Source organism: Thalassophryne amazonica, chromosome 20 (genome assembly GCF_902500255.1).
Source record: "Thalassophryne amazonica chromosome 20, fThaAma1.1, whole genome shotgun sequence".
Taxonomy (NCBI): domain Eukaryota; kingdom Metazoa; phylum Chordata; class Actinopteri; order Batrachoidiformes; family Batrachoididae; genus Thalassophryne; species Thalassophryne amazonica.
Window position 1 is genome coordinate 54,463,021 of NC_047122.1, and position 24,935 is coordinate 54,487,955.

The 24,935-nt window shown below is 39.2% G+C and overlaps 1 protein-coding gene across 1 annotated transcript in view; it reads left to right on the top strand.

Moving 5' to 3' along the window:
- Nucleotides 1-24,935, top strand: part of col8a2 (collagen, type VIII, alpha 2) — a 152,429-nt gene that overhangs the window by 121,168 nt on the left and 6,326 nt on the right. Inside the window, 11 exon segments of the mRNA XM_034160412.1 lie at nt 2,449-3,287; nt 3,289-3,546; nt 3,548-3,602; nt 3,605-3,700; nt 3,703-3,828; nt 3,831-4,004; nt 4,007-4,183; nt 4,186-4,224; nt 4,227-4,347; nt 20,241-20,295; nt 20,373-20,430. Of these exon segments, the coding sequence (XP_034016303.1) occupies nt 2,449-3,287; nt 3,289-3,546; nt 3,548-3,602; nt 3,605-3,700; nt 3,703-3,828; nt 3,831-4,004; nt 4,007-4,183; nt 4,186-4,224; nt 4,227-4,347; nt 20,241-20,295; nt 20,373-20,430 (1,998 nt within the window).

Consider the following 24,935-nt stretch of genomic DNA (forward strand, 5'->3'; position numbering starts at 1 on the left):
GTTAAAAAATCATCAAAAATGATTTTTTTTAGAAATCAGTACTTAAAACATCATTGAAATATGAAATCAGTACCATTAATTAATAGTACTTGCACATGTTATATGTGCACCTTTATGTTTAAACATGTCAATAACGATGATAACTAATATTATTTGCATAGTCTCATTTAGAAGAGTGAAATAAATAAAATGAAAAAAGTTGATTTTAAATTTAAAAAAAAAATCAAAATAAAAAATCATGAACTTTTAGAAAAGATAGCCAAGTACATGTTGGCATCAACTACAAATTTATGGTTTTGGATATATATATATATATATATATATATATATATATATATATATATATATATATATATATATATATATATATATGATTATATTTACCTTATCTATTGCTGATTAGTGCATTTGGATAAGATACAAGAAGCACTTTCGAAATCAGGAGTAATTTCATTATTGATTTAAATAGTGATTAGTTAGTTAGGATTAAATTAGATGACATTAAATGGTGTAATTTAATGCACCGCAAGATCCCAGCCCTAGAAAAAAAAAAAACTATGACCCAATCCTTTTTAAGGGGTAAAAGATAAACTATTCAAGGAAAATTAAAACCAGTATAACCTTCATTTTCCACTTGTGATTGTTATAAAAATAGTACATGGTGAGTTGTTCTCTGACTTATGTGGAGGAACACAGAGGAACGGTTCCAGGCGAAGCTACGGAACAAAACTCTTCTGAAGCTGAGTGTGATTATCATGTTGTGCAGACTGGGCTCGTGTTTCTGCTCATTGCAGGCCTGCCTGTACGCTGCTCCACCGCTATGAAAAAAATAACAAGGCAGTTCATGATGTGTGGCTTACTTTTTCAGTCAAGCTACTCTCAGATTACACAACCATGTGATTTGCATTTTACTGAAACTCAGAGAAAAGCAGATCCAAAGTCAGTCAGTGGGCAAACATACGAGCAGATCATCCCTGCCCAGTTCTACAGTTACATAAGAACTCACAGGTGAAGGTCTCTCACACACACACCACATTCACTCATGCACTACATTCTATCTGTCTTGAAGGAACAAATTCCATATATGTGTATATATGTATAGAAATGGTTCTGCCAGTTTGGCATTTACCATCACTACAGTATGCAGATAGGGTTAAAAAAAAAAGAGCCCAATCTTCAAGCACGTACATTATATGTTTTTTGTAGGTACTGATCACGTGTAGAGTGGGCTCTGCTTTTTTTTTTCTTTTACCACGGTGCAGTCAGTGGCCTAGACTTCACTGTGTGTGAGGAGTCCGTCAGTGAGCCGCTCAGTCAGTTGGACACGCAACATTTCACTTGTTGTACTGCCCCAGTTGTCACTAAACTGTGTCTATTCATTATGCATATTGACCCCAAGACGTGTATAGTCAAAGGTCATGATTACTGGAGCATGCTTTGTAAAAATATTATGAGTACAATAACTTCATTCCTCATTGCCAGATTGTCACCAAACTTGGTATGTGTTTAGGCATGGTGACCCAAGAAGACTATCAATTTTGGGGTCAAATGGTCAAAGATCAAATTCACTAAACTGTACTTTGTAAAAGCCTTCAGCAGTAAAGTGTGTATTGTCAATGGTAAGTTTATCTGTGTTTGCCTGGGGTGCCATGGGTTAGTACAAACTATACACTTGTTTTGTTTTTTCCCCTCAATATACCCCAGAAACAACACCAGCCAACCAGGTTAACATCGCAAATTCCCTCAGATATCTGCCTTTACCACTCCGCAGTGAAAACTACACAGCTGTTAATGCAACAAACAAAGGTTTCAGCAACACATCCATAAAAGCCTGTAACTTCTTCAGAGTGGTTTGAGTGTCGTTAGTGGCTTCCCTCAGCAGTCTCCATCTTGCATGGTCACTCTGTTTTATCTAAAGAAAACTGTGATGAGTTGTACAAAACAGTCCTTATATTTAGACTGTCCAATTACTTATGGGCTCTGAAAAGGGAGGCACTATATATAAACATGGCTATAATTCCTAAATGTAATAATGTAATGTTTTAGTTGACTTCTTTAAAGTAGCCTATATTATAAGCACCTCTTGATTGTTTTATTTCAACTCCATTGTGGTGGTTTACATGAGCAATATTACAAGTATTTAGTCACTGTCCCAATATTTATGGACTTGAATGTAACTGTTAAGATGCTGTCTTTTCAATTGCTACCATGTTACAAAATAAGTTTGAATGTACGATGATTGTCATTAATTTGTGATTCTCAGTTGTCCAATGTTCTAGGAGTTCTTTAAAGATGAGGCAGGTGAACTCTGTTTGCTATTGCTAGCATCAAATGTGTGGCAGGAAGACATTAGAATGACAAAAGAACCTACCTGCTCTCAGGTTTATCTCCAAGAGATCTTTTTATCCTGCAGCAGTTTTAACCATATGATTATCTTCTCTTTTCCAGATATGCCCCCCATGATGGAGGTGAAGGGGGAGCCTGGACCCCAAGGAAAGCCTGGACCTAGAGGCCCTATTGGGCCAGCTGGACTTCCGGGAAAACCTGGAATCGGGAAGCCAGGTCTCAATGGCCAGCAAGGCCCCCAGGGACCTCCTGGATTTCCTGGAATTGGGAAACCTGGACTTCCAGGTCTTCCAGGAAAGATTGGCCCAAAGGGACCCCCAGGTATTAACGGCGAAGTTGGTCCTCGTGGTGAACCAGGTCCTAGAGGCCCTCCAGGGCAGCCTGGACTCCCTGGCCCAGCTGGATTGTCATTAAATGGGAAACCCGGTCTTCCAGGTGTCAGAGGACCCCCTGGGGCCCGTGGAGAACCAGGACTGAAGGGCATTTCTGGCCCACCAGGTGAGAAAGGACTTAAAGGTGAAAATGGTAATGGAAATCCAGGGCCTGCAGGTATACGGGGTCCTCCTGGATTAAAAGGCAGTCCAGGACTACCAGGTCCATCAGGTGTTGGTAAACCAGGACCAAAAGGTTTGCCGGGGCTTCCCGGTCTTAAAGGTGATCAAGGACTCCCAGGGGATCGAGGAGAACAAGGGGAAACTGGGCCCCCAGGGCTACAAGGTTTGCCAGGTCCAGCTGGGCTAGGGAAACCTGGGATAGATGGATTGCCAGGAGCACCAGGTCTAGTAGGACCAAAAGGTGAACCTGGACACAGGGGTTCTCCAGGATTTCCTGGTACTCCTGGTTTTGGCAAACCTGGTCTAAATGGGCCAAAAGGTGAAAAGGGCCATGCTGGGCTACCTGGTCTTCAAGGGGACAAAGGAGAGCAAGGAATGGTGGGGGCCCGTTGGAGAGTCTGGCCTTGATGGACAACCAGGAGCACCTGGAATGCAAGGACCAATGGGTCTTCCAGGGAAACATGGAATGCCAGGACAGAAGGGAGAGTTGGGCCCCCAGGGTCCTCCAGGATTGCCTGGTCTAAGAGGTGGTCAAGGCCCCAATGGACTGCCTGGAAAACCTGGTATTCCTGGGGAAAAGGGGATTCCAGGACCCAATGGAGCTATTGGGAAACCTGGGCCTAAAGGCGAGGCAGGGCATATTGGCCCTACCTGGGAATCCAGGTCTGACAGGTGCTCCAGGGCCTAAAGGAGAGACAGGATTATGGGGTCTCCAGGACCCAGGGGACAGTCAGGCATTCCTGGACTTCAGGGACAAATGGGTCCCATGGGGCCACAGGGTGTTCCTGGCCCAAAGGGTGAACGGGACTACCAGGTCCTCAAGGGATTGGGATGGTAGGTGAAAAGGGGGCTCTAGGTCCACAAGGCCCTCCAGGGAAACCAGGCACTGCTGGACTTAATGGCAACCCTGGACCACCTGGGCCTCCAGGTCCCCAGGTCCTCCAGGAAATGGCCAAACAGTTGTTGCAGGGCCAACAGATTCACACTTGGAAGGGGATGAAATACCTGGAGACAGGAAGAAGCCTGCATGTAGTCAAGTTCCACTCTCTATGTCTGTAGCACCCGCCTTCACAGCCATACTCAGCACACCTTTCCCTCCATCTGCATGCCAATCAAATTTGACAGGACCCTGTACAACGGGCAAAATGCCTACAACCCAGCAACAGGCATGTTCACGGCTCCTTTATCTGGTGTCTACTACTTTGCCTACCACATGCACGTAAAGGGAACTAGCCTGTGGGTGGCACTGTACAAGAACAATGTACCAGCAACTTACACCTACGATGATACAAGAAAGGTTATATGGACCAAGCGTCAGGTAGTGCCGTCTAGAGCTGAAGGAGGGGGATCAGGTATGGGTCCAGATGCCTTCGGATCAGGCAAATGGCCTCTACTCCACGGAGTACATCCATTCCTCCTTTTCAGGATTCCTGCTCTGCCCCACATAGCCCTGTACCTTCATTCATACATGTCCCTTTATATTGGCACCTCAGCCCTAAACATAAAATACCTGCAGCCATAATAGAAACAACCAACAAAATTATCAGTATGCTCGCCATCATGTTTATTCTATCTCACCCTCATCACCAAAAGACAACAGAAACTTTGTGATGAATACGGAAAGTTTAAAAAGGCAGGGTTGTAATTACATACTGTTGTTTGTTTGTTTTTGTTTTTTATTTGTCCTACAGATGTGTGTTTTGGGCTGTATTTCATGTTTTTTCTAGCTTATAGTTTTAATTATTATATTGTCATAATTTTATTGGTTATTATTTAATCCTTGTCATTATTGTTGTTGTCATGGTTAATTGGTTCTACACAATTAAGTGCCTTACTTTGTAAAGTGTTAGCAACAAACCTACCCATGTGACTGCACATCCAGCCAATGTTCTTGTGTCCAAGGATGACGTCTCCAGATCCCTGAGGGCTGATTGGTTCCTGCCGCTGCAGTCACTTCCTCTGAAATGTTTATTCTATAATTTCAAAGTTATGCATTGTCCTTCACCTACTTAATTAAGAATGTAACGAACATGCCCACCCGGTGCCATAATACCCTCATTCTCACTGAGGCGGTTGTTTGGCTTGATTGGTACGCTAAACATTCTGACTTTAAAATAGTAGAATTAAATGTGTTGTTCACCTGAGATACAATTAGAACAGTTGGTATAAGTATCTGTTGGTGCTTATTTTTGTTTATGAATTCAATGTCAATTTTAAGCAATTAAAATCCAACAAATGCAGGTAGCGCAGGTTGTTCAGTGGGATAGGTGTTGGGCTACCAATAGATAGATCTGCAGGCTTCCTCCAATCACAATTCTGTCTGTGTCCCAGGACAAAACACTTCATCTGTATTGTCTCAGTCCACCCAGCTGGAATAGTTTGGGTTTGGTTGGGGAAGTAACCTACGATGGAGTGGCAACCCATCCAGGGGGAGTCCCACACCTTCATCCATTTCACGCTATGGAAATCCGGGGATAAACACCAGCACTAATGGGCCTTGGAGCCAATATAGGATTATTTTTTTCTTCTTCTTCTTGTCCTTCTTCTATTGTATACAGACAGACCAGGTGGCTCAGTCAGACAGGAGCTGGGTCACCAATATGTAGACCTGAGTTTGTTGCCCTGTCACACTGCCTGTTTTGCATCCTTGGACAAGAATATTCACTTCTGGCCAGTCCACCCAGATAAATAGGGACCAGCCCTTGGCTGGAGTAACCTGCAATGGACGCCATCCATTGCTAAGTTGTAGACTGTCAATACACTCATACTACGGACTCTAGAGGAAAGCACCTGCACCAGCGGACCTCAAGCCTATAAAGAACTTACTTCTTCAATCAGATATACTATATCTCCTTACTCCCATCAGGGTACAAATGATAAAGGCTACCCCATCACATAATGTGCAAGAGGCCGCAGTATACCCTGGGACAAGTCACCAGGGTCTGATTGTTCAATATACATTTGTTCAACAGTCCAGAAATGTAAACTTGTAAAGACACTGCAAGACTGTTATGACCATACAGTATTAGAATTACTTCAAAGTGCCCTCAACAGAAATATCAACAAGCACACTGTCCTTTTACTGAATAAACTTTAAGGATGACATAAATTAAGGATGATAAATATGTACGCAGTCAGAGTTTACATGGGATAGACCCTTGTGCCAACTACAAATTGATAATAAGTATACAACTGCAGTTGGACCAATAATGCATTTCCTTGTTCCAGTCTGAAGATTAATCCCTGTTCCTTATATATATATATATATATATATATATATATATATATATATATATATATATATATATATATATATATATATGGGTACTTTGGAAAGTTCTCACTCTTAGCCGGGAACAAAAGTATCTAGAGGCACAATGTGTGAACTAGCAAAGTTTGAACATCGGGGAATCAAGTTTAACAACAGTCTTTCTCCTGCGACATTTTCTGGGTAGAGCCGAGAACTTTATGAAGTACCTTCGTATATATAGATGGGAAACATAATATACAGTTATTTGAAACAAAGTGCTATAGTTTCATTTTTTTCCATTGAAAAAAAAGTTTTGTAAGTCTGGTTGACATAACTATATTCATTAATACAGTTGAATATAGTATTTCATTTCTTAGTGTGTGCCTGTGTGTGTATGTGTATATAAATTCCTAAACCACCCCCTCAACAATAGATGAGTTTTGTCTAATTTTATGGAACACATCCAACTAGAGGACAGGAAGTTTCAAAACAGAGTAATGTCAAAGTGTGCAGCAGGATCATTAAATCAATCTGCGTCGGGTCCACGAATAAGTAAACGGGCCAAGTGAGGCCCACGCGTTACGAAACACAAGTTGTGTAACATTTAACAAAGCGTTGCCAGTTGAAGTAGAGGGCCAGAGGTGAGAGCTGTATTTACCCGGTTCTGTTGAAGATGCGTCCACATGCATGTGTGTGTGTGTGTGTGTTTTCCCCTTTTTCCTGACACTGTCAATAATTTGTGTGTGTGTCATGCTGCCCGCCTCCTGGCATTCAGGTCACGAGCACTTCAGCAAAGATAATAATAAACTTGAGTGACGTTAAAAGATACCGCGTTCCTGTCGGCGTTCCACGTAAGAGCTGAGTTTAAATGTCGTGGCCTTTTGTGAGTGATAAAGAGTATTTCACACGATTTTACTATGAGACGAAGGGTTAAATGTGGAGAAAAACTTGCTGAGATGACAGGAAAGAGAGTGAATCTGATGACTGATCAAACACTGGTTGCAGGTTCACACTCTGACACCTTTAGTCATATTAAAAACATTCTGACTGTAGCAATCAAGCCTCTGAGGGCTCTCTCTACTCATCTATGACACGTTACACGACGGAAACCCCGTTTTCACGATTTGCTGAAAAATGTGGTCTGATCAAAGTGTTTTCATAATTACTTACTACGTATATTGCTGGTGATGTTGTTAGATTTCTTTAAGGACTATTTATGTAATTGAACTTCCACAAAGATATGGGCATCGCCAAACACCTCTGTTTGGTGAAGACATCCAGTCATTACCTTAGGTCACTGCTTAACTCAAAGATATTGATATCTTCCACAAACATATCGATATCTTTGCAGAAGATATCGATATTTTCGAGTTCAGTGGTGACTTAAGGTGATGACTGGATGTCTTTGTACCGAAGACATCCAGTCATCACCTTAGGTGCCTTAGCTCAAAGATATCGATATCTTCCGCAAAGATATCGATATCTTTGCGGAAGATATTGATTTTTTTTTTCGCTCAGCGGTGACCTAAGGCGATGACTGGATGTCTTTGTATCAAAGACAATAATAATGTTTCAATATCACTAATGTAAAAAAATGAACTTGTCTTTTAACAAATAAAACGGGTGATGCATGTTTAGGGCTGCAACAATTGATTATTTTCATGATTGATTAATTTGTCGATAATTTTTGAGAATGATCGATTAGTTGTTTGGTCCATAAAATGTCAGAAAATGTTGAACAACGTCAATCAGTGTTCTCAAAATCCCAAAATGGTATATTCACGTCTTGTTTTGTCCGCAATCCAAACACATGTAGAAATAAATAATTATAATTTATAATACGAATGAGTAAAGAAACTGTGATGGAAAAGGCGGGATTTTCACATTTAAGAATGAGTGAATTTGGCATAAAAAAATAAAGAAAAAAAACTGTTTAATCGATTATCAAAATAGTTGGCGATTCATTAAAAAGTTGATCAATAATCAGTTATTTTTGTAGCTCTAATGTTGATCGACAAATAACGTCATCAGTTTCACCCGTGAAGGTTGCGATGCAAGAAATCCTACACATCTATACTCAACAGAAACCGTGAATATGGGCGAGTGCCAAGAATCATCAGACGACTGCCGAAAAAAATAAAACAAAACATACAATAGGTGTTTGTTTATAGGGAAAATTATCATTCAAAGAAATTATTAATTAGAATTCTAAGAAAAAACTTCAGAGATTGTTAAATTTAAAAAAATTCGGCTCAACGATATTGCGTTGCATATATTACTACCTGCACATGGATGTCAATTAAAATAACAACAAAAAAAATTAAAATATGACAATGAATTTACATGTTGAGCAGGAATGTCATCTTAAAGGATGATTGTGCCAAATGTTGAACTTTGCTGTCATAATGCATGCATGTATATATGTATATATGTATGTATGTATGTATGCTCTTTGACAGATAACCATTTACCCCGTACGTCTCTTGCTTAAGCGATTACTATTCTGAAGGTTGTTGTGCAAAAGCTACAGTCCCAAATGAGGCCTAATCAGTATTTCAAGTCTACAGAACACGAAGAATGTATTTGTTCTTTCCCGATCTGTCTCATAACATGAATACGCCTACAACTGCTATGTATCCATGGGTTTTTTTGGGGGGTTTTTTTTGGAGTCTACTAGACAGTCAAAGGGCTGGTTGCATACTGTATGAAGCATTTATTTCCCCTTTTGTCTTATGAAATTAAATGACGTGAGTTACACGCAGTTGTTACTCACTAGCCTTCTGTTTTCATATTGTAGACAATGTCGCTTGCGTAGTTTGCCCTGTGTGCAAATTGCCAAACAAGTGTCAGTAAGATCCATATACCATCTAAATCACAAATTGCTTTGAAATGTTTTGTGTTTTATTAAAAAAATTCTTGCTTCGGTTCTTAAGGATATTTTTTGTTTCATTTCGTTTTTTGAGTTTTCAAGAAATGCAAACGGCCATTCCTATTTGCACATGAAATTAATGAAGATGTATTTATACATATATGATAATTTTATAGGGATGCCAAAACTGACCACCGAAGCTTAGAACGTATAAATGATATTTAACAGCTTTGATGACTTAAGAGCATTTACGACACGTAGTGAGCATTCTTGTTCGTGAAGGATTATTTGTGGACTTCTATTTTTTGTTTGTGTTATGTACAATGTATCAACTTATAGATTGTTTTTTTGTTTTTTTGTCATACATGGCTATTGCGTGCACTCTATGCAATAGATGTTTTGGGTATAAAATGCACTCTTTTGATTCAAAATGTTTGTCTGCTTATACAAATCTACAGTACTTGATTGTATTGATATCACATCAATAAAAACTTTCTTGTATGTTTGTGTCTACTGTGCATGCATTTATTATTATTAGTAAGTAGTAGTAGTAGTGGTAGTAGTAGTAGTAGCAGCAGTATAGTTGTTGTTACCTTTTCCAAAGAGGTTATGAACCCTTGAAACAAAATAGACACTGCTAATATGTCTTCAATGAGTACCACCTGTGTTTTGCACAAAAAACACATTACAAACAATACTCCAACATCAACAGACAACAATTACACACTTCTTCCATTTGCATAAGTGCAGAGAGAACACAGTCTAAACATAGCACAGTAAAAATTAAAGAAAAAAATTAACAGTTTTATCTTACTGTTAACAGCGCTACAAATTATGTGCCTCAATGTGGGCTTGTCCTTCCTAATAATTCTATTCATTCCAGTAATGCACACTGGTCAGTGAACAGTTTTTCTCACATCAACGTCAAGGCAACAAGTGTTATTCCAGCTGTCATACTTGTCAATACACTTCCAGTTTTTTGTCTAATCTGTGTCCGCGCTGTATGTTTAAAATTGTTCACTCACCGAACATCTGTCATTTCTAGGTGTTCTATTAAAATCAAGAAGCTAGAACTTGGCCCATGTCTTCTTACCCAACCCTTTTGGACCTTTAGTACCCTCGCTCTGAGCCTGTAACCATTCATCACCTTCCTAAAATAATGGCCTAAGTCATATTTTCTAAAACATGACTTACTGTTGGTTATTATTTAGGAAGGTGACACATTGTTTCATAAGCAAGGTTGCAAGGTGGTTTTTAGATGATGGATGATATTAAAGAAAATAATCCCCCGTATACCTCTCAAAAGTTTGGGCTAAATCTACCAGAGGGCTAAATCCAACATGTCCACTGTGAAATGATATTTGGCATGTTTTTTCTGACATTTTTTTTTGTTGTTGTTGTTGTTTTCTTTTTGGACAAGGAATCATGTAAGACAGCAAATAAATGAAACCAACAACAACAAAAGAATCATGATAGTGGGAATTAAAAAAAACAAACATTTTTAAACAAAATCCAACATGGCCAACACAAAAACAAAGTTTTTCATATCTTATATTATTATAGTGATTTCTGTGACCTTGGTGTCTAAATGTAGGTCTTTGAGGTCAAGGAATTCAATTAAGAAAACCAATTAAAGATTTAACAACACATTCTCATGGTAGGGGGTCATTTTGTAAAAAATGTTACTGAAACGTTGAAAAATCTTCATTTTCGATTACTTCGACCAAGGAATAGTCTCCATACTTCAAACCTTGCTCAGCAAACAATGGTCACTGGCTTAATGGAAGGGTCCTCTACTACCTGCACATTAGTTTGCACTCCAATTTCACACGGCATAAAAAGCAAAAATTAGGTTGGATAGGCCGCAAATACACTTGAGCTTTGCGTCTTTCTGCACCAGAGGTTGTCAAAATAGAGCCCTCTGCTTTCATCTGAATCTGTTTGGTTGTTCATTTTCTGTGTCGTCAAGATTACACAAAATTCCACTACATTTAATTTTGGCTCTTGATACAAGTGCAAACCTGTCAACATTGCAAAATACAGATTTTTTTTTTATATATATATATATATATTTCGCGGGTGTGTGTTTAAACAATTTACTATGAAATGATGCATGGTGTTGCATTGCTGCATGCTCCACTGAAATGGTCAACTGAAAAATGGAGATGTAGAATATAATGTCTTTAAACACATATCACCTGATATGCTGAGATCCAAAAAAAAAAAAAACAGGTGCTAAATTGAGTGTACAGTCGAAATTTTGGCAATCCACAGTTGATAGTGGGCAATAATGTAATGCAGACGGTAGTTTGTAAATAAGGATTATTATTATTATTAATAGTAATAATAATAATAATAATAATTTTATTATTATATTATTATTATGTCAGCTGCAAGTAAATGAATGAACACTAGAGGGAGATAAGCAATAGTAGTCGTCAATGCAGAAAAGGATGAGCTCTGTTTCAAAGGATCTTGGTGTACCAGTGCACTTGAAAGCAAAGATCTCTGGAAGGAATTTATATATATATAATATAATATGGATTAAAAGTCACCCCGCCCGCCCCGAAAAAATAATAAAAAATCGGGAAAAAAAACCGACACGTGTGTTCCATAACAGACCACGCGGTTGTTTTCTGGAACTGTCGTCATCAAACTAAACAGTCACCACGTACCCGGATTCATTTTACGTCCGACAGACGTCAACCACTCCGTGCTGCCTTCCGGCAACCTCGTAAAGTACGATTGCGAACGACTGCGTGGGTTGATCTTTCTGTACTGAAGCTTTAGGAAGCAAAATGAGAAATCTGTTTCAATCACACGGTGTATTTTTAGTAACAATAACGATAGTAATAGAGAGAGATAATATTTTATTCACCATAAGCATAAAACAGAACAAAAACTAGGGGTGTATAAAAATGTAACCCCCATCTTAAAACTGTAACTTAAAATTTGTACTTTTTACAGCAATTTTAAATAAAGTGAGACTTTTAGAATTAACAATAGTTGTATCTAGTTTGTTCCAAATATTAACAATTCTATTTGAACAAAAATGTTTATGTGTATCCATTCTACAATAAAAATGATACAAATTGTGATTGTGACCTCGGCTATTTGAGTAAGGTTTTATACAATTCCCAGTATTTAATGTAATACGACTGTTTAGCACCTTATAAACAATAAATCAGCTTTTATGCGTCTAATTCTAATAATAATAATAATAATAATATATATATAAAATAAACAGGTCAAAAAAGCATTTTTTATTTATTTTCCATTTTGCTCATTTGTTTGTACAACCAGGTCTTCTAAATAATAATGGTTTGACACAGAGTTAATAAGGCATCCATTTTACTTCAACTGCTCACACTTGTGTGAACTGTTGAAACACTCAGAAAACCATCCTAGTCTAGATTTCTTTTAACCACCTGCAGGAAAGAGGGCGGGATAAAAGATTCTAGTGGGCTAATAGTCTTTTCCCCCCAGTTCCAGGTTTTAATTCCAGTTGATGACCTCAACAGATAAATCACTGATGAGTTCTGTTCATCTCAAACTGGCCATTGGGAAAATCACCCGGTGAAGTGACTGGAAGGAGACTAAACCTGCCGACATGTCAGTCCCTTGAATACAGACTGTGGTTTCATGTGTAGCAGTGACAAATGTCTGTTCACTGTCTGAGAAAGTACGTACTCCTCCTAACATATTGGATCAAATGATTTTGTGTAGATTCATACCCTACACTTTTGTTTTCATCTTCTAAAACTCATTATTCAACATGAAATGTGCAATTTACAGTACGTCATATTAAGCGTATCGGAACCGGGCACAGCTAACCAGGAAGTTAGCATCTTTAACCATTTAACCGCTAACTGAAAAGTTAACTTTTATAACGCTAAACTGATAAACCACTAACATTCCGGGTTGGATCCGAGGAGTTCCGGGTTATCCGAGTGTGAGCAGCGTGAGAAGAGGCAAAAGAAACTTTGAAAACTTTTATATAATTTTTTCTTCGGAATCGGACTAAACGGACAATGGCTATGGATAAAAATACAACGTAAAAAAAAGGATATTGGACCTCGGACTTATGTAAAACAGTAACTTTCAGCGCAGTTTGGGACCGGGGCTAGCGGTTAGCCACGCTGCTACCAGGTGAGGTACCGAGCAGGGTAAACAGCCGAAGACGAAATCACTACAATGGGACCAAAGAAAAGCTCGGTGGTGGAGGAGTCGGAGGAGGTTAAAAAGGCGCTTGAGTTAGTGTCACTGGACGTAGCTGACATAAAGAATAAGCAGGACAAATACTCAAGCTAGTGGAGGAAGTCGCGCGACTACAAGCCTTATTAGAGGACAGGACAAGAGGATCGAGGCTCTCGAGAAGAGAGTTGAGGACTTGGAGCAGTACTCAAGGATTAACGATGTGGTTGTTTCTGGTTTAAAGATTAAACCCCGCTCATATGCCCACGCAGTGGCCGCGGGCAGTGATCTCGAACCTGGCGAGATGGAGGTGAGCTCTGCGGAACAACAGGTCACCGCGTTCCTGGCGTCCAGGGACATTGATTTGGACGTAAATTGTCTTGAAGCTTGTCACCCTCTCCCTACGAAGAAAGGCGCTCCTCCTGTGCTTATCATGAAGTTTCTCAACAGAAAGGATAAGTTCACATTGTTGAGGCAAGGAAGAAAATTGAAAGGTACGAATGTTTATTTGAATGATCACTTGACAAAAACAAATGCAGACATTGCTAAAAAAGCCAGATACTTAAGGAAAACAAACAAAATTCAGAATACATGGGTCAGGAATTGTAAAGTCTTCATTAAACTGAATGGGTCTCCTGAAGTAGCTAAGGTGCTGGTTATTAAGGACATAAAAGAGCTGGAAAAATATGAAATATGAGTCAATAATGTATGGAGAAATAAAAAAGTAAAAAAAAAAAAAAAAACTAGTTCTACTTCACAAACCATTGAATCAAAACGCATAATCTCTACTTCAGGAGATGAAATAATACAACAGAGGATAATAAACCAGGAATTATTGGAATTAAAAGCAACTGAGTACACCGAACATAAGATAATGGATTTGGAAAATGAAATAGACCCAGATATGTTTTTTTCGACTGATACCGTTCATTGCAACTACTATACGGAACAGGATTACAATAATACAGTTAAAACAGAAGGTAAATTATCAGTTATCCACTTTAACAGCAGAAGTATGTACAGAAACTTTAACAGTATCAAAGAATTTCTTCAGCAGTTTACAAAACCCTTTAGTATAATAACAATTTCAGAAACGTGGTTCAATGCGCAGAAAGGAATACAATTTGAGTTGGATGGTTATGATCTAAACTACATCAACAGAGTGAATAAAGGAGGTGGAGGTGTTGCTATATATGTGCGGAAAAATATTAAATTTAAGGTAATAGAAAGTATGACGTTAACAATAAAAGATGTGTTAGAATGTATATCAATAGAAATTTATAATGGAAACAAGAAAAACATTATTATAAGTTGTTTATATAGGGCGCCAGGCTCAATATGGCTACATTTACAAACTGGGTGGCGTGTGACGACCGTTTGAGGACGCTGAGGGCGCTCCAGAATCTGACATTGGTCTGTGAAGGAGGACGAGGGTGAGAGGCAAGCGCTGTCAGCACACGTCAGAGGTGATTATCCTTATAAGCTTATCTGTGAATATAATGTGGCATTGTTGCGCAGCTAAAATTAAGTATTGAGAGAATCGTCTCGTTTGCTCCTCACGGCTGTGGCGTGCGGATTGATAATCCTCCACAAGCTGTGAGCAGCTGTTCTTTTGAATTAAGACTGAAATCAGTCCTGAACGTGTTGCTGATAAGTGTGCCTCTAAATAGTTTTTCTTGATAAAAGTACTGAATAACCTTACCTCTGTTCCTCCTTTGCAGAGTACAGTCTTGGGAAAAGCCACCTGGGGGGTGTCGGCGGAACTCCTGAGTCCAGATGTTCGGGCTCCGATCCGTTGAGGCGCGGGAGAGCGCGCCGCCTCTTCACCCCACCAGACTCATTTACTTTGTATTTGTGTATAGCACAGTGGGAAGAAAAATAAATTTGTTTCTTTTTGGAACTGCTTCTGGTTATTTAGCGCTGGGTTCAGTCAGACGCTGGACCGCTCCTCCACCTGCATCCTACACATACCATTTTTTCTTGTAATATTAGGACTTTATTCTGATAATATTAGACATTTTTTCTCATCAAATTACGACTTTATTCTCATAATATTATGACTTCATTCTCATAATATTACAAGTTTTTTTTTGTTCTCATCAAATTCATTTTTTATTCTTATAATAGGATTTTTTTCTCATAATATTACGAGTTTTTTCATCAAATTGCGATTTTTTTCTTGTAATAGTCCGATTTTATTCTCATATTACAAGTTTTTTCTCATCAAATTACGACTTTATTCTTGTAATATTAGGACTTTATTCTCATAATATTAGACGTTTTTTCTCATCAAATTACGACTTTATTCTCGTAATATTATGACTTCATTCTCATAATACAAGTTTTTTCTCATCAAATTCATTTTTTATTCTTATAATAGGATTTTATTCTCATATTACAAGTTTTTTCTCATCAAATTACAACTTTATTCTTGTAATATTAGGACTTTATTCTCATAATATTAGACGTTTTTCTCATCCAATTACGACTTTATTCTTGTAACATTATGACTTTACTCTCATAATATTACGAGTTGTTTCTCATCAAATTATGACTTTAGTCTCGAAATATGACTTTATTCTCGTAATATTCTCAGTTTTTTTTGTTCATAATATTACAACTTTATTCTCGAAGTGTGTATATATAAAACTCAGTGTGGCCCTAAAATGCTATCGTATGATCCCGGTGCAACGCATTAGCAACATTTCATGACCACTATGGAAAACACGAGGGGGGGGTGCTACTGGACCAGAGAAATTTTACAAAATGAGAAAGTGAGGCTGAAAGTCCACAACTTTGAATGGCAAATGTCACGTTCTGATGGGGTTACAGTGGCGCTCTTGAAATCTTTTGTGGTGGAGGCTGTGACCTAAGAGCCTGTGCAAGTGGGTGTCTTTTTTCCCCTCAAAGTCTGTCCTGTCTGCCCTGATTCGCTTTGTACATTTTTGGACCCGTTCTTGTAATGTGTGTGGTTTGTGAAGGTTTTTTTCATTAGAATCTGTTTTATATAAAATGTCACTTGACCTGCCAGTCTCGACTCTGGATGCAGCTCATGTTTGATGGCCAGCAGAGCCTTTGATCAGATCCACCATGAACACCAACACACACACACAAACACACACTGTTTCCTCTTGCTTTGTTTGGAATGGGCCGATTTAAGAGGAAAAGCAAAGCGCAGGCAGCGACTCCCGAGTATTTTAAGACGCTCTGCACGACCACTTCCCAGAGGTACCGAGGTTTCATGTGTGCGCGCGTCTCCATCCAGCGGCGGCTCATGGCGGCCCGCCAGATAAGATGGCGTGACTTTTTAACAACGTCTGCAGAGCTTTTCAACAAAAACATTTGATAAACAGACTGCAGACCTCTGTGAGCCGCCTGTCTGATCCCTGTCCATGCACGGCTTCTGTGTCTTTCTGCAGAGTTTGTTGGTGCCCAAAATAACTGCCAGTTAAATTACCACAGCACCAAAAACCACAGACCCCCAGACCAGACGAGCTCCCTTGCCAACCAGCCAGGGAGTCGGCCAGTGACCAAACGCTGAACTACCAGTGCTGCTCTTTTGAAATGTACTTTTTTTTCTTCTTCTTCTTGATTATCTGGTATGTTGTTTTTCCTCCTTATTTCTTAAGGCTTCCAACATAACACGACTATAATAGAAGCGATTTTTGATTCCTACTGACAAAGAATCCGACAACACTGCAAAACGAGCAATCTGAAGCAGACACCGCAGACGTGCAGACTAATGACGAAAGTGCAATTAACTCAGGAACTCACGTAAACACTCCAAAATGACTGCAAGACAAGAATTTGACCGTCTAACCATGCGGCTGATATTTCCAAAACAATCATGCCGGTGGCAAAAAAGTAAAACTGTAAAACAGACCCGATCTCAGCACACTTAGAGGTAATAAACACACTTTTTTTTAAAGTTACTGTGTTGAGGTCTGTGTGTTACACCGGTTTACTCCCAATTCCTGCTTCCAAGTAACTGCAGTAGGTAATTTGGTCTAATTTATAAATTAGAAGATGTCAGCTTTTGTTCTTGTAACTGCTGTAATTCACCCCCCCAAAAAGGGAAAATAAAATCCAAAAGTGCATTCTATAGATTAACACATCTGTCACATGTTGGAGGAAGCATGAGAGATTTAAGGGTAAGAATTGTGGTTTATAGCCAATATTTGCAAGCAAACAACACTGAAAAAAGAACCAACTTAAGAAAGCGTTACAATTGCTAAAAACCTGAATGAATTAAGTTGTTTGAACTTAGGTTAGCAAGTTATATTAACTCTAACTTACAAACTTAAGTTCAACAACTTAATTCATTCAGGTTTTGCCAATTGTAATGCTTTTTTAAGTTTGTTCAACTATTCTGTTTTTCCATTGACGTAGCAGTGCCCTTGGTGGATGAAAGTGGTTTCATAATGTGGTGGATGTGGTGAGGTGTAGCACTGGCACATGACTCCAGACTTGTCTTGACTGTGCAACCTGCACATTAAGCAGTAACCTAAAGCTATGGCTGGATGTCTTTGGTGCTCAGTCTCTTCAGAGATAAGAATAAGAGATTCCCTGGGCTCCAATTAATTGACTTTGTTTCAAACAAAAAGTTACTTAGAAAGACTTGGATGCGGCTTGCATGAGGTGTACCAGTGTTCAGGATCCCAGAAACTGGAGCTGTCTATCCAGGATCCAAGGCGGTTCTGTAGGGTGGTCAAGGTGTTGAGTCGATTAGATTAGATAGAACTTTATTAATCCCTTGGGAAGACTTCGTCAGGGAAACTGAGGTTTGAGCAGCATTGTATGACAGCACACAGGGTAAGAAGCACACAAAGCATCAAAAGTGAAAGTAAAAAACAATTTGCAAATATAAATACACAATATAAATACCAGAACTACTGCTCACTGCTGGTTTACTTGCTACTAATGTTCCTCTCATTCCCGTCCTCTGTCTTCCTGTTACTCCTCCCCCTGAGTGAGGAGTTGCACAGTCTGATGGCCTGAGGGACAAAGGAGTATTTCAGTCTGTTGTTCCTGCACTTGGGAAGGAGCAGTCTGTGGCTGAAGAGGCTCCTCTGGTTGCTGATGACGGTGTGCAGATGGTGACTGGCATCGTCCATAACGTCCAGCAGTCTGTCCAGTGTTCTCTTCTCTGCCACCGTCATTGTCTCTGTGTACAACTGTTTAATTTCTGCCAATACAGAGCACAATCAAATATATTTTTTCCCTTTTAATATTGATGTATAGTCATAAGCAGATATTACAAACGTTTGTCAGCCGAATTTATTTTCAAAAATGCCAGTCCCGTGTTAAACCAGTCCTGTTTTTTTGCCATTTAGTGCCTGCATGATGATCCTGTCAGTTAAACCAGAAAATAGCATGAATTACTCACCACATTCTTCCTTCCTTCCATATTTTCCACGCTTGATAGCAGCGTGACATTGTTGAAGAGCAGCGTGAGCCTGCAGGATCATAGTTTGCATCCCCACATTATCACAGAGTATGCAGGGATCAGTCCAACAACAGCTGAAAAGGGGACATTTGGGGGATTTTCACACAACATTCCAATAGTTAATGCCTGGCCTCGACACCTAGGTACATTCTGTACATTCCAAACATCCCACGGTGGTTTCCTGCCTGCAAATGAACGTGTTTGTGAAAACATTCACCTGAGAACGATGTGGTCATGATTTCCTGAGGGAGTCTCTCCCTGTCACAATACGTGAGGTCAAAATATTTCTAATCCAGCCAAGTTTTTACAGCACACCTGCACAGCAGCTGAAAGTACAGTATATCTGCAAGTATGCTTGCACAAACAAAAGTTTAAGAACCATTTTTACACCCGTGCGTAGCAATTTGGCATTCAGTAGTGTTTTCAGTCCTACGTGTCCATGTATGAAGAAAATAACTTGAAGAGTTTTGCTCCAATCCAGATCAAACTTGGTGGGATGATTGAGGTTCAGGCGAGGGCAAAGTAATTTGATTTTTGAGAAGAGGAAGTTAAAATCAAGGTCACAGGCCAAGGTCAAACCTTTGCCCTTATGTTCATAACTATAGGGGATAATTTAGAAACTAATTCAAAGAATCTATTTAAAATCAAGCCATGGTTACACTTACACACTAATATGAAGTTATAAATCACATTTCTATTGGCCGCATGACCTTTGACCTTGGGTGACCTTGATAGCTCAAACATACACTGAAAAGAGAGAATAGTTGGACCAACTCAAATGAATTGTTTCAATTGGTAACATCTAAATGAATTAAGTTGTTTGAATATAAGTTTGTAAGTGATCTAACTTGTTAACTTAAGTTCAAACTACTTTTTTAAGTTGGTTCTTTTTTCAGTGACGAATGGCAAACTCTTGGAATTGTTAGTTATTATATGGTTACACTCTAAAAAACGAGCCACTATCTCATCGAGAAAAGTGATGTAACAATTTGCATAGATTTTTTTCAAGTTGTATCAACTTAACTAAAGTTATTTCAACTTAACTAGAGAAGAGATGTGGTATTAACTCAGTTGAAAGTTTAAATTGTTACAGATACTCATTGTTGCTGTTGCACACTAATACAAAGCCATATAACTCCTTTCTATTGGTCACATAACCTTTGACCTTGGGTGACTTTGAAAAGCCAACGTGAATTAAACATAGCAGAAGGTTTGCATATTAGTTGCAGATATTCCATCCAAAATGATCAAATATCAAGGCCTAAGGGAAAAAAGAAGAAGAAGGAAAAAAATGATATATTTTGGTATCGCTAAATCAGAAATGTAAATTAATTGGTGTCAAACATGTGGGGTGGGGGTTTGTGCACTCTAAATCAAGTTTCATCTGTCTTTTTTGTGTGTATTCTAATATAAAGGCCACATATCTATTTAAGCCATACATGTATAAATTTCTACTACTGAATTATCTGCTAGTTCCCAGCTGTTGCTGATAGTTTGGTGTCAAAGGTCTTAAAAATCCAGTCCAGTCTGAGGTTATTCACAAATCCTCTGTGTCCTCTTTGATCCTGTCATTGCCTGCAGTTTCTTCTCTGTGACATCTGAAGCCTGGGAGATCGGTGACCATGCTGTGGCTCCTGTCTGTGTGCTACTAATGCTGGGAGGGCACGCTCTCGCTGGAGGCTACCCTCCCATAACCCACATGAATACATGCAGCCCATGATGAAAGGACCCGTTGGACCCCCGTTCAGAGAGGGCAAAGGACATTATGTTGGTGAGTAATCTGTCCCCATCAGTGCTGGAAGTTGCTGTCTTTGTTCTCCTGAGCTGTGCAGCCATCAGTGTGGTGTTAACTGGTGTTACTCAGTGATTTGTTCTGGCTCCGGTACTGTTCAGCACTTTTCATGGACTGGGCATTGAGTAGGGTTGTGCAAACCAGCAACTTTGGTGTCTTTGTTGGTGAGGAAAGGTTTGCTGACCTTGACATCATGGACAATATTATGATCTTGTGGAATCAGTGGATATACCCTGATTGCAGCACTGCAGAAGATAAGCAAGGAATCTGAGTGTCTGGGTTAGATAGTCCTGGATCAAGACTGAGATCCAAGCTTTCAATGACTTCCTGGATACAAGCATCAGAGGTGTGTCTGTATGGAATGCACGTATGTAGAGATTCACTATCTCAGCAGTAGCATTTGTGCCTGTAGGAGCTCTGCATCATGGAGGTGTTTGTAGGACCTCTGCATCATGGAGGTGTTTGGTGTTGACAATAACCTTTCAGAAGAACGAAGGACAAAGTCTTCAGGGTCTTGGTGCTTCCTGTTTTACTGTCATGATTGTGAGACTTGGATGCTAACTGGTGGCCTAAGTCATCGACTAGATGTTTTGGTACTAGGATCATGGGTTACAACATTTTGGCCATGTGGCACATTTCTCTGGGTATGAAGGTACCTCAGTGTTGAGGACCACAGTGGTTGGAGAAGGCCAATGGGATGCTCATGTTTCACCTGGGGTGAATCATTTGTCTGCCTGAGTGGTTACTATCCTGGATCCAAGATGGTTCTGCCTTATAGTGGGATGTAGCAGCCCAGTTCATGTTCATTTTCATGTCCCCATCACGAAACGCGTCTGATTTTGTGAAACGTTTTTTTATATTTTGCTATTTCTAATCTTCCTATCTCCAAACTCTAATCATAACCATAGCATTAGTGTCTACCCTCCCTAACCCCCCCATCACCCACATTTCGTGCCCCGTCATGAAATGAAATCATCCCATCATGAAAAGTGACCCATTTCTTGCCCCCATCACAAACCCATAGATGAATGTACTTTTCGTAATACCGCCATGAACTGCCGTGAGACTCGGTTGGACGTAGCGAGGTGTGGCACCAATTTATTCCACAGACAAGTATTATCCTCTACCCCCCGCCCACCCCAGCACCGTAAATACACAAAACCGCATATATCCAAACATTTGCTGCTATATCTCCAAGGCCCTTGGTCCCAAGCTAGCCAAACTTGGCACAGGTAGTCCCATTGGGGTAGAGTGATCAGTATTGCAAGAGTGAGTTGATTTGCCTATGTCTGGGGGTCAGTGAGTGCAATGTTATAGTTGTCTCATAGAGACTATATTACTTGGTAAATATATTTTGTCACAGCCTACAACTACAACTGCCTCTGAGGTACCTACAGATAACAGTACCTGACTATTTGTGCACTAAAGCTACCAGTTAGTGGTTCTCCTGCCAGTATAAGGGATCAGTGGAACGTGTGTGTCCTTGCCCTGTGGGTGTAGAAGCATTTGACAAAGCCTCATTTGGGGCCTAATGGAGAGCTGATTACCCACCGTTAGCCAGGCTCCACTGGAGTTATTCCTCCCACCATCTGGATGCTGTTAATCCCGCTGTTTAGCATGTATTCTTCAGCTGTGGGATACTGGAGAGAGTGTGAAGGAACTAAAAATAACAGGAACACGAGGTTGATGTGGGAAGAACCGGGAAGCAACAGGAGTGTTCCCGGCCCAGAATAAGAATCAACTTCTATCATATATCAACTTTGACTCAACAGATGTTCTGGACGATACAAAGTGTCCTGGGTATGATCAGAGGGCCTGTCTTTAGAGGAAATTTATTTTAATGTGGATCGTGTTTTTAGTTTAGTACTGTAGGACAGTGTTGGACAATAACAGAAAGACACAGCCTGCGGAGGACATTTGGTGTTGCAATTTATTATCGCAATCGTTCAGAGAAACATTCCAGATTTGCCACCAGTGTTTACACCACCATGCTGTTTGGATCTGGAAGGAGTGAGGAAAAATTTGGAGGCATAAACCTGCAGGAATCAGAATAGTCATAAATAAGTACAAGGATTTTGCTGCCACTGAGTGGTCAGACATCCACATTACACATCCATTGGAGGGGAAAAAAATATATATTTGCAGTTCTAAAATTGCATTAACAACTCAGTACATCTGTGTATGCACATTTGCTATATCATTCATAATTTGAATGTTATCACATTTATACAACATGTACAAAAAAAACAAAAACAAAACTATTAAAATAGGGACTCCAAATTTGTTCAAAGACAGATTACAGATTATTTATTGTCATTGTAAGAAGTACAACGAAAGGTAAGGTGCAGCCTTTCAGTGCAACTAGAAACCTGAGTAAACCACGCGCAGACTTGAAGGTCTGGAGAAGAAAAGAAAATATACATAAATTTAACCGAATGAACAAAGTATGTTCAGCCTCATTCAGTATCCACAAAAATATCCAAATAATAAAAAAAAAACACTTTGGCTTGGTCCAGAGTTTACTCTCATTATTATCTGCAGCAGATAACTGAAACAATCCTGCAAATGGTGATACAAGCACCAAAGGCAGCACAAATACTCCCTAGACATTACTCTTTTGAAAAAATAAAACATCTAGCCACTTGAATTTTCAATAGGCGGCCAGGTAGGGGTCAATTTAAGAATTACACAGGGGTCAAAATTAAAAATGCTCCAGTCAAATTGAAAACTACACTACATTATTTGTCTGATCATAGCAATTCCAAAAAGGTATAGTTTGGAGTATCTATGACTGAATGTTCAGGAGTTATGGGGTAAAAACAGCAAAAATGGTGACAAAGGTCAGCTTCAGTTTGTACAGGGGTCAAAAGTTAAAGCTCCTTCAATTTTGGTAAAAATTGATGCAAATTATTGGTTGAGCTAATAGGATTAATAAATTGAATAGTTTTGAGTGTGTTGAATGCTTGGTCTTCAAAGTAAAGTTCAAACAAGCTCAACATCCATTGGATTCTATGACATGTGACATATGTTACCCCGTAACATGAGAACTAAGCATGATACATGGTCCAAACTATTCCTTTTTAAAACCCTGTTAACTCAACTAATAATTTGCATATTTTTTTTTTTTTTTTTTACCAAAATTGAAGGAACTTTAACTTTTGACCCTGTACAAACTGAAGCTGACCTTTGTCACCATTTTTGCTGTTTTTACCCCATAACTCCTGAACATTCAGTCATAGATAGTCCAAACTATACCTTTTGGAATTGATATGATCAGACAAATGTGGTATAGTTTTCAATTTGATTGGAGCATTTTTAATTTTGACCCCTGTGTGATTCCTCAAGTGACCCCTACCTGGCCGCTTATTGAAAATTCATGTGGCTACTCAGTTTTTTCTAAAGAGTAATATCTGAGTATTTGTGCTGAATTTGATGCTTGTATCACCATTTGCAGGATTTTGCTCTCAATATTCTCTTAGTTGCTGCACTATGTGCATGTTCTCAGCTTTTCCCTCTTTCTCCCTCCCTCTCACAGGGAGCGGCTCTACTGATTGGCTGTTCACACAGTCCCCAAATCAAAGGAGCAATACACAGTTTTCAGAATAAAAGCCTCAGTACAAGCTCTTATCCTTAAAGCTATTTTTTAATGTTGGCTACACCTAAATGTAAAAACGCTGTTTTGTAACCAGATACGTCTGATGTCATTTGCAAAACATTTTACTAAGAAGTCGGATTTCCTCATCCTGCACAGTAATGCTAAATTACCACAAGCTAGCCACACCAGGGGAACGCCCATCAAGTGACAAACTCCAACTGCTTGGTGCCCTCATTTCTCGCTAATCTGACTTTGGAGTTATGTGAACAGCTACTTGTTGGAGACACGTCCATTCAGCCACATTGTGCTATATGTGACACGTCCACAATGTCTGTGAAACAAAGAGAGGGGGCGTGGCAGCTCCTTCCCATTTAAAGCAACAAGCACACTCACAGGTCAGTTTTGTGAGACTTAATTTTTAACTTATTACCTTAGTGTCTGTGTGTTATTTTTTAACATAAACTTTAATATGTGTGAATGAGGCAATTATATTATTAGCTTACTAAAAAAAAATCAATTTAAAAAGTTACACATTTAATAAAAAAAAAAAAAAAAAAAGCAATTTCTACCATATGAGAACCAAAAACAGTTGCCAGTGATTGTTTAATGATAAAATGATTGTAAAGCCTTAAAAATTTTCAAGCCAGCAGTACAGCATGGCAATCGCTCATCCTTGTGTCCCTGTCTGTCTGTCTGTCTGTGTGGAAAAGTAACTCAGAAATGGGTGTGCAGATTTTCAGCAAACGTGGTTGGAATATTCCTTGGGTGGGTGTCTCCAAATGATTAAGTTGTGGAGAACAGCACATAAAAGTCAAGATTAAACTCACAGAAAATATAGTTTGCAAAACACTTTTCATGGATATCGTCACAGACAAATCCTGCTACACAA